The 15,455-nt window shown below is 45.4% G+C and overlaps 1 protein-coding gene across 3 annotated transcripts in view; it reads right to left on the bottom strand.

Annotated features, from left to right (window-relative positions):
• The window catches only part of TTC19 (tetratricopeptide repeat domain 19), a gene marked incomplete at both ends in the record, with an annotated part of 28,887 nt that extends 13,443 nt beyond the window's left edge, over window positions 1-15,444 (bottom strand). Inside the window, 7 exons of one of the 3 annotated variants that reach the window (XM_080713270.1) lie at window positions 6,812-6,906; window positions 10,389-10,450; window positions 10,757-10,813; window positions 11,500-11,538; window positions 12,757-12,867; window positions 15,021-15,148; window positions 15,237-15,444. In XM_080713270.1, the coding sequence (XP_080569396.1) occupies window positions 6,812-6,906; window positions 10,389-10,450; window positions 10,757-10,813; window positions 11,500-11,538; window positions 12,757-12,867; window positions 15,021-15,148; window positions 15,237-15,420 (676 nt within the window). Of the gene's footprint in view, window positions 1-6,811; window positions 6,907-10,388; window positions 10,451-10,756; window positions 10,814-11,499; window positions 11,539-12,756; window positions 12,868-15,020 lie in introns of all 3 variants that reach the window. The other 2 variants (XM_080713268.1, XM_080713269.1) reach the window with 2 other exon arrangements.
• Between the last annotated feature and the right edge of the window lie 11 nt (window positions 15,445-15,455).

Raw genomic sequence — 15,455 nt, 5'->3', positions numbered from 1 at the left:
CATCCAAAGGTCCAAAGAAACCACAACACTCATTAGGAAGTACCTAGAGGCACATGAAAATGAAAATATTCCAAAATGTATGGGATGCAGGTAAAGCTCTAAGTTTTAAATAGGAAGAAAGAACTTAAATCAATAACCCGGTGTTTCACCTAAGAAACTAGAAAAAAAGAGCAAAATAAACCCAAGACAACAAGACAACAGAAGAGTGATGATGCGTATTAGAGTGGAAATAAGTGAAATAAAAAAGAAACTGAATACAACAGCTAGGGAGAGCGCCATAAAGTGAGGGCTAAGTGTAACACAGGCACCAAGCCAATTAAAGAGATTCAACTGATAAATGCCGGCGGCCTCAGGACACTGGCACTGTGTTTACTGTGCAGTCTCAGTCTTGGGCATGAGGCGGGCTCTGCACTGAGGAGCTGAGAACAAGACTGACACCATGTCCACAGCAATGCTGTTCATTAGTGGCAGAGCCAGGAGGGAACTCGGCACCACACTCCAAACTCATGGAACCAGGTACTGTGCCTCCAAAACACTTCCACTGTCACAAGTACTCTGGTACTTAAATGTGCAATGAGGGAAACTCTCAAGGGTACGAGGAAGAAGGAATTAACATGAAAAATCTTTACTAACTTCAAGAGAATACATAAAACTATTGAAAGAGCCGGGCATGGTGGTGCACGCTTGTAATCCCAGCATTTGGGAGGCTGAGACAGGAGGAATGCAGTGTGAGGACAGCCTCAGCTCCTACTTAGTGAGGCCCTTTGCAACTCTATTTCAAAATAAAGAATAAAAAATAGGGCTGGGAGTGTCACTTAGAGGTAGAATGCCCCTGGGTTCCATCCCCAGTACTGCAAAAAAAAAAAAAAAAAAAAAAAAAAGAAAAAGAAAAAACTGGAGAATGTGATCTCAGATACACAGACAATATTGCATATTATGCTTTAAAAATATAATTCCTTAGGCCGGGCGTGGTGGTGCACGCTTGTAATCCCCGCGCTTGGGAGGCAGAGACAGGAGGATCGCGCAGGTTCGAAGCCAGCCGCGAGCGCTGGCTTAGGAGACCCTGTTTCCAAATAAAAATGTAAAAATAGGTCTGGGAGTGTAGCCCGGAGATAGAAGGGCTTACAGGAACCCCAGTACCATAAAAAATATATATATATAAGCCGGGCGTGGTGGCGCACGCTTGTAATCCCCACGCTTGGGAGGCTGAGACAGGAGGATCGCGCTGGTTCGGAGCCAGCCTCGCTGGCTTAAGAGACCCTGTTTCCACATAAAGTTAAAAAATAGGTCTGGGAGTGTAGCCCGTGGGAGTGTAGCCCGGAGGTAGAAGGGCTTCCAGGAACCCCAGTACCACCAAAAAAAAAAATAAAATAAAAAAATAATAATAAAAAAAAAATATATATATATAAAATTCCTTGCAGTTAGCAAATAGCCTCAGCTATTTAAGTGAGGCCCTTTGCAACTCAGTGAGACCCTGTTTCAAAATAAAAAATAAAAAAAATAGTGCTGGGGTATAGCTTGGAGGTAGAATGTCGCTGGGTTCCATCCTCCAGTACCACACACACAAAAAAGATTATATATATGTATATATCTCCTTAAGAAAGTTTCTTCAGAGAAAATAATGTATCCTAAATTCTTTAATCATACATTATTTATTAATCAGGCATTTATTTATTTACTTACTTATTTGGTGCTAGGGATTGAGTCTAGGGGCATGGAACCTCTGAGCTACACCAAGCCCTATTTTATTTTTTTTGGAAACGGTCTTGCTAAGTTGCTAAGGCTGGCCTTGAACTTGTAATCCTCCTATCTCAGCTTCCCAAGTATTGAGATGACAGGCGCGTGCCACCATGCCCGCTCATCCAGTATTTATTCATGCTTACTGTATGCTTAGCATTGTCTTGGGCACTGAAATAAAATTTAAAAAATGAAAGAAACTTAAATGTATAAGTGATGGAAAAGAAGAGAAAAAGTTGTCAGAGAATTAACTCTCAAGATCTGGTTATAGATTTTACAACTCTCAATCAGCAGATCATTCTAACACACAAAATATAGAAATTCATCTTATACTAAAACAATTCTGTAATGAAATAAACTATGGAAATATTTTTCACATAAAATAAATGCAAAAGTTTTACCCAATATATCAGCACTAAGTATTACCCAGCAATATCTTGAACAGTGAGTCTTCAGACAAGTCTGGCTGCTCTAGACATTTAATGCCAAATCTACATAAAATGTGGCACCAAATTAGACAAGACAGTACTGCAAAAAAAAAAAAAAGTGCTGAATCCCACTGCTACTTAATGTTGCTTTAGTGGCAGCCAGTAAGCCGAATTTAACAAAGGAGACAATCATCATGCTTCCCCAACTGCAGTTATAAACCTGGAGAGAGTGTGAATGTCAACCGAAGGCAAATCGCTCCATGAGGTGGCCAGCCGGAATCCAACCTCACAAAACAGCCGCCGCGTCTGCGTGAATTCGAGCATAAGCGGAAGCACCGCATGTTCCTCAGCGAAGGCCACACGCTTCAGAACTCTCAGCTACCACCTCGGCTTCGGGTTCAGCGACCATGCTCCACCTCAGTTAGGAACGCATCTGGCTCGCTTTGGCCAATCATGAGAGTCCCTTTTCTCTCACCAAGGACTGAGTTAGAACTGGCAGGTGGCCATTTGCTGGAGTCCATGGGAAATACAGACAGAGCTACATGGGGACAAGCAAGAAGGGCCTTGACCCTAAGAGCAGCAGCAGGAAGTCGCACCTGCCATCAGGGCAGCCAGACGACCACAGCGCTGAGCAGAGGACAGACCAGTCAACTCAACAGCCAGCTACGAGAGGAAATGTGCATCCTGGCTTCTCAAACTCACTTAGCTGGCGTGTCGCTACTCCTGGCAGTGAAGGTGTGCTCATTTATTCAGATGGCAATCTCCACAAAGTAATTTATACATGCTACTCAAACCTAACACTTGGTTTCAAAGCACTTTGAGGCCTTGATAAAACAATTCTAAAATTCCTATGAAAAGCACCTAAAGTCTTATGTCAAATTTGAGCAAAAATGGAAAATTTTTACAAAAGAAGCATGTATAACCTGTTTTATCATATAACTTAAATATATAATCCATATAACTCAACAATGTTTACTGGTATAAGACTCATCAGATGAGTAAGTTAAACGGAAACACCTAAAAAGAAACTCAGATTTCCTAATGATAATTATTATATTTAAGAAAAGTAGTTATCACAGAGCTGGGCGTGGTGGCGCACACTTATAATCCCAGCATTCAGGAGGCTGAGACCGGAGGATTGCGGTTCGTGGACAGCCTCAGCTACTTATTGAGACCCTCCGCAACTCAGTGAGACCCTGTTTCAAAATAAAAATAAAAAAAGAAATAGGGCAGGGGGTGTAACTTGGAGGTCAAATGCCTCTGGGTCAATCACCAAACCCGCCAAAAAAAAAAAAACCAAAAGCACCAAATAGCTGGTGTGGTGCTGTGTACCTGAAACCCCAGTACTCAGAAAGCTGGGACAGGAAGAATGTATGTTGGATGACAGTCTCAGCAATTTACCAAGACCCTATTTCAAAATTAAAAATTAAAGCTGGGCGTGGTGGTGCACACTTGTAATCCCAGCTCTTGGGAGGCTGAGACAGGATCTTGCTAGGCTACTAGGTTCCCGAGAGTCTCACTAACTTGCTGAAGCCTGTCTTGAACCTGTCATCCTTCTGTCTCAGCCTTTTGGAATTGGAAAAGATATTTTTACACTCTCAAACTAGTGTCAATGCTCTACATGTAAGATATTAAGTGTATGACAGGCCACATGCTTGCATGAGATTATGGGTATGGGCCACCACACCCAGCTCCTAATTTCTATCTTAAAACATATATAACATGGGTGAGAAAGACAGAAAAGACATATCCTAAGCCACGTGCAATAGCACACACCTGTAATCCCAGGACTTGGGAGGCTGAAATAGGAGGACCACAGTTTGAGAACAAACTCTGCAACTTAGTGAGAACCTGTTTCAAAATAAAATAGAGTTGGAGGTGTAGCTCAGAGATAGAATGCTCCTGGATTCAACTTCCCATACCAAAAGACAAAAAAAGGACATCGACTGAAAAATACAACAGCTGAGGATTGAACCCAGGGCATTCTACTACTGAGCTACACACCTAGCCCTTTTTACTTTTTATTTGGAAACAGGGTCACCCTAGGTTGCTGAGAGGCTCACTAAGTTGCTGAGGCTGGCCTCAACCCTGCACTTCAGTCTCACCCTCCCAAGTACTGGATTTTTAGGTGTGTGCCACTGTACCCAGCAAATAGCCCTTTCTTTAGTAAGACTAAGGATGATCTTTACTTTCTTCTTAATGCTTTTCTAAATCTTTTTCCATAGTAAATGGTACTACTTTTGAAACTGGAAAAGATCTTTACACTTTTAAACTAGTGTCCATGCCCGACACCTAAGATATCGAGGGCAGGCAGGGCATGTACTTGACAGACTTGTATTTCACAAGTTTCGAGGGCTTCCTCACGGCGCTTCTACACTGTACCCAAATTGTTTATTCGGTGGTTCTTAGCCTTTGTTCTTTCATTAGGTAATTACTGAACCTCCCTCTGCTAAGTACCAGGCACTGCTCTAGGTACTGAGAATTCAGTAATGAACAAGGCTGATGGCAACTCAATCCTTCTTTGATAGGGAAGACAAAGATGAACAGCACCTGAGCAAAAGTAACCTTCCTGGTGATGCCAACACAGCACAGAACACACGCCCCTGCGCTCCAGGGTGAAGAAGCAGTGACACTGGGAGGGGCTGCCCCCGTGCGGAACGTGAGCGGGATGTGAATGAAGCGAAGCACTGGCCGTGGACCAGGCAGGCAGCTGGGAGAGGCCTGCGCACAGCACACGACACCATGGGAAGACGGCTGAGCCGGCAGGGCAGGGCGCAGGACAGGAGGTGGGGCCAGACCACAGAAGGAAGGAAAGGTCCACATGGGGATGCAACTTTATTCTAAAGCTGACAAAAAGGTACTGGGGTATTATTTTTTATTTTTTATTTTCTTTGCGGGTTTGGGGATGGAACCCAGAGGCATTTGACCTTCGAGCTACTCCCCCTGCCCAATTTTTTATTCTTTATTTTGAAACACAGTCTCACTGAGTTGTGAAGGGCCTCACTAATTAGCTGAGGCTGTCCGTGAACCGCGATCCTCCAGTCTCAGCCTCCCAAATGCTGGGATTACAAGCGTACACTACCACGCCCGGCTTGGTACTGGGGTTTTAAAAAGATCACTTTGCCCACTACGTGGATAGCAAATTGTGTGAGAGTGAAGAGAAGGAAGCAGGAACCCTGCGAGATTACAGAATCCAGGCAGGAAAGGATGGCAGCGTGGGCCAAAGCAGCTAATGCGATCAGACTTGGTCTGTCTGATTCGCTACAGTGTGCTAATATTCTAGGCCTGAGCAATGAGGGAGAGATCAGGAAAGTCTTATGCTCATGGCAGAAGCACCTGGTTGAATAATGCTGGCACATTTGCCAAGCTGGGGCTGGCTAGGGAGAATCAGGCCTGTGAGTGGCAGAAACCAGAAGTATGTTGCACATGGTTAGTGCACGCTGGCCACTGGACATTCGAGTCAAGCTGTTGGGAGACTGCCACGCCTGAAGCCTGCTGTCGGGCATGCTGGGGCTGAGGCGTGAATCTGAATAGCGGGAGGGGCAGGACTACGTGGCACACTGAGGGCATGAGGGCAGCAGACCACACTGCGGTCCACCACCGTCTGAGGCCGGACAGGAAAGGGGAGCCCAGCCAGGTGCCTTCCAACAGCAGGCAGTGGTCCCCGAGTTGAATGATTCAGGACTGAGAAGCCACAGGACTGAGTTAGGTAAAAACTGAGAAATAACAGCTGTATATGGTGACTTTGATAAAAGTGGCTTCAGTGGAGATGAAGAATAAAAACTGATGTATATATATTCAGGAGAGAACTAAAAGATAACTGGGTACAGGCAACTCTTCCCAGGCTACTTTCGGGATGAAAGCTGACTACAGCATCCCTAATGTCTCACTAGCTCTTGGCACAAGATAGGTCTGAAATGCTATTGAATGAATGTCAAATGTCAAAATCCCCAATACTTCAAATTAAGAAACTCGAGCAGTGGAGAGCTTGAGAGCTTCCTGCACAGCCCGCTCAGCTCCTAGCCTTCATGCCTGCAGGCAAACCACAAACACCAGTTCTTTCCCTTCTTCCTTAGCCTGCTGTGTACCTAGAACCAAAGGATGTTACTCAGCATTCTGACTGATGATCAAAACAACAGATGAGAAAGACCTCCCCTTTCTGCTCCCCAATTTCCCAGTGGTTACAGGGAACTAAAAGTTAACAGAAAAATCATGAACATTACCAAAAGGAGTTAAAAAAAAAAAACAGATGTCAAGGTGTGTGTGTGTGTGTGTGTAACTTGGGACAGAACCCAGAAACATTCTACCTCTCAGCTACAACCCCAGCCCTATTTGATTTTTACTTCTAAATAGGGTCTCGCTAGGTTGGTGAGTCTCACTACTTGCTGAGGTTTCCATCGACCTGCGATCTTCCTGTCTCACTCTCCCAAGTACTGGGATCACAGGCCTGTGCGATCATGCCAGGCTGGTTAAGTCTTTTCCACAAAGCACCTTTCCAAACCCTCTCCTGAGATGTTACAATAACCTTTTGTTCCCCATGATGGCATGTTCATTCCCTTGATGCAGACAGCGCTCCCTTTCTTGAAGCACCAGGCAGAAAGCCCCCACGTGGAAAAAGCTCGGCATCTGCAGAGCCGGTGTCTTACCTGACATAACATCCTCTGCTAATTCCTTTTCTCTTTCTATTTTTTCCTCTAGAGTTGAAATGCAGAATTCATAGCCAGCAAGAGCAAATTCCTGTCTGTGAAGCAAAGATTAAAAAAAAAATTAGCCATTTACCTTTACTCAAAATCTTTTCCTTCCTTTTTTTGGGGGGAGGGTGCTGGGGATTGCACCCAAGGGTGTTCTATCCCTGAACGACACTCTCAGGCTCTATCTTACATTTTATTTTGAGACCAGGTCTCATTAAATTGCTGAGTCTTGCTACACTGCTGAGGCTGTCCTCAAGCTGCAATCCTCCTGTCTTAGCCTCCTAAGTACTAGGATTACAGGCAAGTGCCACCATGCCTACCTGAGGAGATTTTGTTTAAAGTCTCTCTAGGCTGTCAATTTGCCACTTCTTACATTTTTTCCAATGTCTTCTATTTAAGATAAATTAATACTTGAAAGGCTAGAAATGCTGCCCGAATCTTCATAACTGACATCACCAGCAGACTTTCAGCATCTCCCATGCACAAAACCTCAAGTGAACTCGTTCCTCCTGTGGAAAAGCCCAGCACCAGGTCAAGGTGACCTGAGGCTGAACTCAGGAGGCTCGGCCTCTGCAACGGGACACCAACTACTGCCCTCCTACAGCTTCTGGGAAGCTCTGGTCCTGTAATACCTCTCTGAAGCTGTCAGTGTTTGACACAAGGGGGGGGGGGGAGTGTGTGTGTGTGTGTGTGTGTGTGTGTATTTTACTGGAGATTGAGCCCAGAGGCATTCTACCTCTGAGCTATACTCTCAGTCCAATTTTTTGTTTCTTTTTCTTTTCTTTTTTCTTTTTCTTTTCTTTTTTTTTTTTTTTTGCAGTACTGAGGATGGAACCCAGGGGCTTTCTATCTCCAGGCTACACTCCAGCCCTATTTTCTATTCTTTATTTTGAAACAAGGTCTTACTGAGTTGCAAAAGGCCTCACTAAGTAGCTGAGGCTGTCCGCGAACCCAGATCCTCCTGTCTCAGCCTCCCAAGTACTGGGATTACAAGCGTGCACCAGCACACTTGGCGATATAAATTTCTTTTACAAATGGCCTGACACTGAAGCCCTAGGCCCTTGGTCAAAAGGGCACCCAGACAGGTAGACCGATTCTGCTAGCTTCTACCAGGATACAGAGGGATGTGACAGGAATCCCTCCATTACCCAAGAGCCACTTTAGTTCCTTCTCTTCCCTGTCGCTTCTACTTTCTTACCAGAAGCAGCAGGACAAAACTCACCTCTGCCCCTCTAGTGCTTCTGCCAGGGGAGAGCTGATGACCATGCTGTTTACTGTTCTCTAAAGAACACAAGCCTCCCCTTCTCTGGAGCTAAGCCTTGCTGGGACAGGCCCATGCCAGCCAGGCCAGGAGGCCAGGGGAGGCTGCCGCAAGAAGCTCCCAGCCAGAGCCAAGAGTTCAAAAATTGCTCTTCTCCCAACTTAGATCAGCCTTCCTAAGTCTCAGGATCCAGCCTATCTTTTGTTTTCTCCTAAGTACAAAGTAACTTAGTTTAATTTTGTTTTTTTTAAATACTAGGAATTGAGCCTGGTGCAGTCTCCCTCTGAGCTACACCCACAACCCCTTTTTATTTTGAAATAGAGTCTCACTAAGTTGCTGAGGGTCTAAGTTGCTGAGGCTGGCCCAGAACTTGTGATCCTCTCGTCTCAAACTCTATACTGGGAATACAGGTGTGCGCCACCATGTCTGGTTTAGAGGTTCATTATTAACAGAGACTACAAAAGTTCTCACCTCTAAGGGGCCAGCTGACACTGCCTCACCTCTCAGTGCTTTATTGGCTGAGGACTTCTCTTACCAAGGAGTTCAGTCCCATTAACATCTAGTGCTGTTAAATAATCCTCCAAGGACAAATGACCCCAGTTGTACTGTTCCCTGGCACCAGTCAAGCTAAAAGCTCCTCAAATTAAAGGCCCTCGGAAGCCCTAGCCTACCTAGTATCCAATCAAAATGCAGAAGGACTAAGCAGGGGACCAGTGCCAGGCTTCTGGTCCATGAGCAGCCTTCTTAGAGCATCTGCTTGATGTCACACCCAATCGCCAGCGCCAACTTCTACAGCAACTAAAACCTAAGAGGCTAGCTAGTCTTTGTTCTCCCCCTAAACTCTCCCAACATAAAACTCCCTAAAGGAGTTCTCTGCTTACACCCTACGAGCTTCAGCTCTGAACTCCGCCTAGAGACTGACAGGAGTGCGTGTCTCTCACTCATCAACGTTCCTGGCCTTTGGCACACACACAACTAAATTGCTTCCTAAAGCTTCCCCCTAAAGCAGACTCTTCTTCTTTATAAGAATTTAGACTCATCTACTATTTTAACATTTGTGTGAGTGTGTGTGTTTGGTACTGGGGTGGAACCCAGGGGCTTTTCTACCTCCGGGCTATACTCCCAGACCTATTTTATACTTTATTTGGAAACAGAGTCTTACCAAGTTGCTAAGAGCCTCACTAAGTAGCTGAGGCTGGATATGAACCTGTGAGATCCTCCTGTCTCAGCCCCCCAAGAGCTGGGATTACAAGCGTGCGCCACCACGCCCGGCCCTCATCTACTATTTTAGAATTAGCACCTATTTCCTGATCAAATTATCCAAAGGTCTCTAACTCCTGGGTATTTCCCCTTCCAGAAGCCTAGGTATCACCTCTACATGCTGTAAGATAGAGATCAAGTCATCTAGGCAAACACCTTATTCCAAACCTGCTGAGGCCTGAAAAACAGCCACTAATGCTGGGCACAGTGTACACAACTGTTAGCCCAGTAACTTGAGAAACTGAATCAGGAGGATCACAGGTTCGAAGCCAGCCTCAGCAACTTAAGTTGCTTAAGAAACTTAATGGCACCCTGTTTCCTAATAAAAAGGGATGAGGTTTGCTGGGCGTGGTGGCGCACACTTGTAATCCCCGCGCTTGGGAGGCAGAGACAGGAGGATTGCACAGGTTCGAAGCCAGCCTTGCTGGCTTGAGACCTGTTTCCAAATAAAAATATAAAAACAGGCCTGGGAGTGTAGCCCGGAGGTAGAAGGGCTTCTAGGAACCCCAGCACCACCAAATAATAATTTTTAAAAAGCCGCTTGTTTTCCACTGAGGGGATGAAATAAGCCATGAGGTACTTTAACTTCACATCTAACTTCGTTTGCTGATGCCCGTATCGCAAAGCAACCTCTCCCAAGGCATTATCCCGGGCAGCTTTCACACTGCTTCTGCCACTTCTAAGAAGAGCTGAGCCACTTTCACTCACAAACTTCCCTTCTCACTTTGAGAAGGAATAAAAACTCTGATCAACCTTTATCCTGGGGTGGCCAGAGACGTGAGGGCTGTGTGCTCCTCACAGCAAGCAGGGCCAAACTGGAAAGGCCTAAAGACTACAAAGACAAGGGATGGGACGCTTGGAAGGCAATAATTAATTTTTTGGAGCCCCCATATGACCTGTAGGTAAGTGAGATTTGTAATATCCCAGAGTCAGCACTTTCTGCCCACAGACCTGGGCAGAAATCCAGGCCTGAACCCCAGCGGCAGCCACACCTAGACTGTGACCACTCACCTATTCTGAGCAGCATAGATACTGGCCAGCTTCAGGGAGATCTCAATTATTGCATTGTCTTCCTGTTAGAAAAAAGAATAAAGGAAACTCATGACAAGCAACATTTTCTCATAGAATATTTCAGGCTGACTACTAGGCTGATTTTGACCTCAAAGCCATAGTCTTTATTCTTTTATAGAGGAATTAGCAAACTCTTCAGGAAACCATGTCTTTGAATTAGTAAAAAGCTGTTTTATATAGGTCAGGGGGAAAAAAAAGACCACCTTTTTTGGTCAAAGCACATGATGGGAGCTGGGCAGAATTTTCAGAAAGTATGATTTTTTTGTAAACTTCTTCAGTGAAGGGCCAATACTAAGAAATATTCTTACCTGCTTCATGCCCCCTCCAAGCAGGTAACTCATTGTTGCTTTAAAAAGCTGTTCCGCCTGAAAGCACAATGAAAAGGTTTTTTACTTGGGCCCCACTGGCTATATGACCCTAGGGTTCCTAGAACAAATCTGATACACCATTTCTTATTAAAACACACACACGCACACCCCAAACACAAAGTCCTTTTTTTAAGAGAGAATAGACCAAAATATCAGGACCCCCACATCCTGGGTACCTTAAGCTACACTGTGATGAGATGAAAGTCTTATCTAAAGCACTCAGGCAGATTGCAAACTGCCTCCTAATATTCACTCTTCTATCATTTCAATTTAAAAAACAAATTTTTAGAAGATCAGCCTTTCACATAACTAGATATGGTCATACTCTAAAGTTGCGGCCAAGAGCTGCAGCCAAAAGAAATGTGAACCGTTTCTAAGTCATATTTTATAAGGACACTGCTCACCCTCCATCTCCTGTTCTCCCTTCCGAAGGCTCGAGGGGAGTCGCCTCACCCATGCATGAGGACCTGGGCTTCTGAACCAGACAGCAGAGATACCTGACTTGCCTTCAGCCATCAGCCTACCTGTAGACTCACATACTAAAGAAAAATAACCCTCATCTTGCCTGAGTCACTACATTTTGGGGTTTCTATGTCACTGCAGCTTAGCCTGTACCCTTACTATTATAGTTCTCTTCAGGTCAGTCCTTCACAAATTCAAGGATTACAATGTAATTTACTTACATTTTCAAGCTGACCTCGTATAAATGCTAGGTTGGCCATCTGAAAGCAAATTACAAATTGTTCAGTTTAGTGGACTGTGTTCCTACATATCTAAAAACCTTTAAGCTAGTGATCCCCTTTAGCTTTCTTCTTCTAAATTAAAAAAAGAATAAAATCTGAGCCTGATGGGGTATGCCTGTAATCCCAATACTTGAGAGGCTGAGACAGGAGGACTACAAGTTTGAGATCAGCCTCAACAACCTTGAGAGATTCCCAGCAACCTGGTGAGACCCTGTTTCAAAACAAAAAATAAAACAGCGTTGGAGGTGTGGCTCAGAGGTTGAATGCCTCTGGGTTCAATCCCCAGTACCACAAGAACTGAAGATAGTAGTAGTAGTAATAGTAGTAGTAATAATAATAATAATAATGATGACGAAAATAATAACAGTCAGGCATGGTGGTGCATGCTTGTAATCCTAGTATTTGAGAGGTTGAAACAGGTGCGTCTTGGGTTCAAGGACAGCCTCAGCAACTTAGTGCTCGGCAACTTAGAATCTCAGCAACTTAGGGAGACGCTGTTTCAAAATAAAAAATAAAATGGCTGGGGGTGTAGCTCAAAGGTAGAATGCCTCAGGTTCAATCAATCCCCAGCACCACAAAAATAAATAAATAGATAAATAATTAAATATAATAATAATTCAAAGTACAGAAGTATGTTGCCAGTTAAGATGGTGTGAAAATTAAATATTTTGTTGTATATACTCCACTGTTAACAAACCAAATCTAAACCTACTTATGCAAGAAACAAATGTTATATTTGTTTCTTTATGGTCTGAAATAGACATATCTTAAAAGTGACTTTACCAATAGTAAAAAAAAAAAAAAAAAAAAAAAAAAAAACAAAACCTGAAACCAAACAAAAATGTGATTATAAAACAACAACAAAAACAAAAAGAAAACAGAAGCCGGGCATGGTGGTACACGCTTGTAATCCCCGCGCTTGGGAGGCTGAGACAGGAGGATCATGCAAGTTCGAAGCTGGCCTCAGCTACTTAGTGAAGCTCTCAGCAACTTACTGATACCCTGTTTTCAAATAAAGTATAAAACAGGTCTAGGAGTATAGCCCGGAGGTAGAAAAGCCCCTGGGTTCCACCCCCAGTACCACCCAAAAAAAAAAAAAAAACTTGAAAAAGCTTCAGAACATCCTAAAGCTCAGGAATAAAAATCAGGAAGAACCACCTTCCCCAGTCGCCAGCCCCATCGGGTCAGAAGAGTTACCAGATCATAAGTGTACGTGATGGCTTTCTTGTTATCGCTCTGATAGGCAAGACGAAGAGCGTCGTGTAAAATTAGCTCGGCCTCTTCTGGCTCATCTTTCATGATGCTCAACTAAAAGGAGAAGACAAAGACAATAAGGAAAGCAGATACTACCAAAGGTAAATATGGCCATACATCCCAATGCATAGAAAGAAGCTATTTGATTCATTAAATATTTATTGAATCCCTATTACGCATCAGGTATTATGTCTGCAGAGGTGACCCGGAGGTCAGCCTTCCTCACACCTAGGTGTGGGCATATAACAAAGTTTTGGCCAGGTACAGTGGTGCATGCCTGCAATCCCAGTATCTGGGAAGCTAACAGGAGGATTGCAGGTTTGAGGCCAACCTCAGCAACTTACCGAGACTGTTGGCAACTTAACAAAACCCTTTTTCAAAATATAAAATAAAAAAAGGCTGAAGGTTTCGCTCAAGAGGTAAAATGCCTCTAGTACCAAAATAAAGTTTTGCCCACAGATTCAGACAGAAGAAACATGAGCAATCTTTACTTCATATTTTAAGGAAATCGCTTGCCCTTCATCCTCTTTTTCTATTCTTTCAGACTAGAAGGAAACACATAGGACAGGTAAGCCTAATCACAATTCATGATACAAGCTATAAAAAAAAAAAATGGAAAGGGGAGGAAGGTCTCCTTCAATGGAGTCAGGGGAACCTTCCAAAAAAGTAAGAGTTAAACTGAGGAGGGAAAGAAAGAATGAGTCAACCACATAAGGAACTGGGGGGAGGAATGACCCAAACAAAGAGAATCAGTGAAGCCACACAGGCTTAAGAAGACAAAATGCAAGAAAATGAAGAAATGCAAGGAAAGAGCCCTGAAAGAAGGATGAGCCAGAGAGTTACTGCCAAATTATTGGGTGGGAGACACTGATTTAGATCATGCAGGATCTTCTAGACCATGGCCAAGAGTTTGCATTTCATTAGAATGTAGTGGGGAGAACTCTGAATTTTTCAGGCAAGGAGATGATATGATTTGCACTTTTAAGGATATCACCCAGGTGGGCAACCTCTTTCAAAGACCCTTCCCCTGCATGGGAATTTTTCTTGCTTTTCCCTGTTTCTTCTGATGAAACGCTAAGTTAAAAAAAAAAAAATTCACTCAGGAGCTGGGCGTGGTGGTACAGGCTTGTAATCCCAGCACTTGGGAGGCTGAGACAGAAAGATCTCAGTTCAAGGTCAGCCTCACCCATCAGTGAAGCCCTCTACAACTCAGTGAAACCCTGTTTCAAAAAAAAGAATAAAAAAATAGGGCTGGGGGTGTAGCTCAAAGGTAGAATGCCCCTGGGTTCCATCCCCAGTACTGCAAAAAAAAAAAAAATCAGGTATGAAAAATGAATTGTAGGAGACAAAGGGGGCAGAATAAATACCGACTGCAGGCAGCCACAAGTCACGTTTTGCACTAGGGTGACTGTAGCAGGGGAAATGGAGATAACGGGCAAAACTCAAGAAATAGTTTGTATTTGGTGGCAATAGAAATTATTGCTGTGTAGACAACAGAAATGATTGCTGTGTACTGAGACACAATGGTAAGTTACTACAAGTTTTAAGAATGACTATGAGATTTCTAGGCTGAGAAACGGATGGTAGTAGAGAGAAGATAATGAAAAGAATGCACTGGGGAAGCATTTAAAATCCAGTTTAGTTCTGCAGTCTGAGAGGTAGCCTGGGGCGTCACAGTGAAGACGGCAGGTCATTAGCACACTGCAGTCGGTGAATACGAATTTGGATGTTGTTGGCATCAAGTCGATATTTTGCCCAAAGGAAGAGCGGAGACCGCCTGGGTGAAGAGAAGAAAAAAAATTTTACAAAGCAGGTGGAAAAAAAGAAAGAACTTAGAAAGAAGAGAAGCGAGCCTCATAGCAACCATAAAATACATTTTCAGGACGCCACGTACTATACAGTCTGTGCAAAATGGTGCCATTCCGGCTTAGCTGATAAAAATAAAATAAAATAACCGTATAATCTGAACAATAGAAATCTGCCGGGGGCGGGCGGGGGGTGGGGGGTGCCGCCTCCACCTGCACGGGAGACTGCAGCGGTTTCGCCGCAGGCTTTGGAGGCACCCGGTGCAGGATGGAGCTCCACCTCGCCGGATCGGCCCATCTGATTTTGGGCAAAGGGCCCCCGGAGCCTCCAGCGACGCTTCGGCACCGGGGGAGCGCGACGGAGGCGCCCCCGGGGCTCGGCGCCCGGCCGCGCAGCCTCACCTTGGCTCGCTTCAGCAGCTGGATGATCTCGGCCTCCGCCGCGTCCGCCGCGTCCTCGGGGGCGGCCGCACCCGCTCCCGGCTGCTCCTCCTCGTCCGCCGCGGCGGGGCTCGAGAACCAGGCGAGCGCTGCGAGAAGGGGCGCTGAGGTCACCGGGCCCCGGCCCGCGCGGCCCCGTCCCCGCCCGGCCGGCCCCGCCCGGCCCGCGCCCCTCACCTGCCAGCAGCGGCAGCAGGCCCGGGCGGCGGCCGGGCAGCGCGACGCGGGGCGGCGCCACCGCCACCGCCACCTCGGGCCCCGGGCCGCCCGCCCGCGCCGGGAGCGCCGAGCAGCCGCGGCCCCGCCGCCCCGCGGCCCGCAGCAGGCCTCGGCCCAGGCTCCAGCCCAGGAGCCGGCTCATGCTCCCGCCGCGTCCTCTGCGCACTGCAGGCCCGC

Source organism: Muscardinus avellanarius (genome assembly GCF_963383645.1).
Source record: "Muscardinus avellanarius genome assembly, chromosome: 16".
In the NCBI taxonomy this organism is placed as follows: domain Eukaryota; kingdom Metazoa; phylum Chordata; class Mammalia; order Rodentia; family Gliridae; genus Muscardinus; species Muscardinus avellanarius.
The sequence above is the reverse complement of the archived record's forward strand: the minus strand, read 5'-3'. Positions and strand labels throughout refer to the sequence as shown.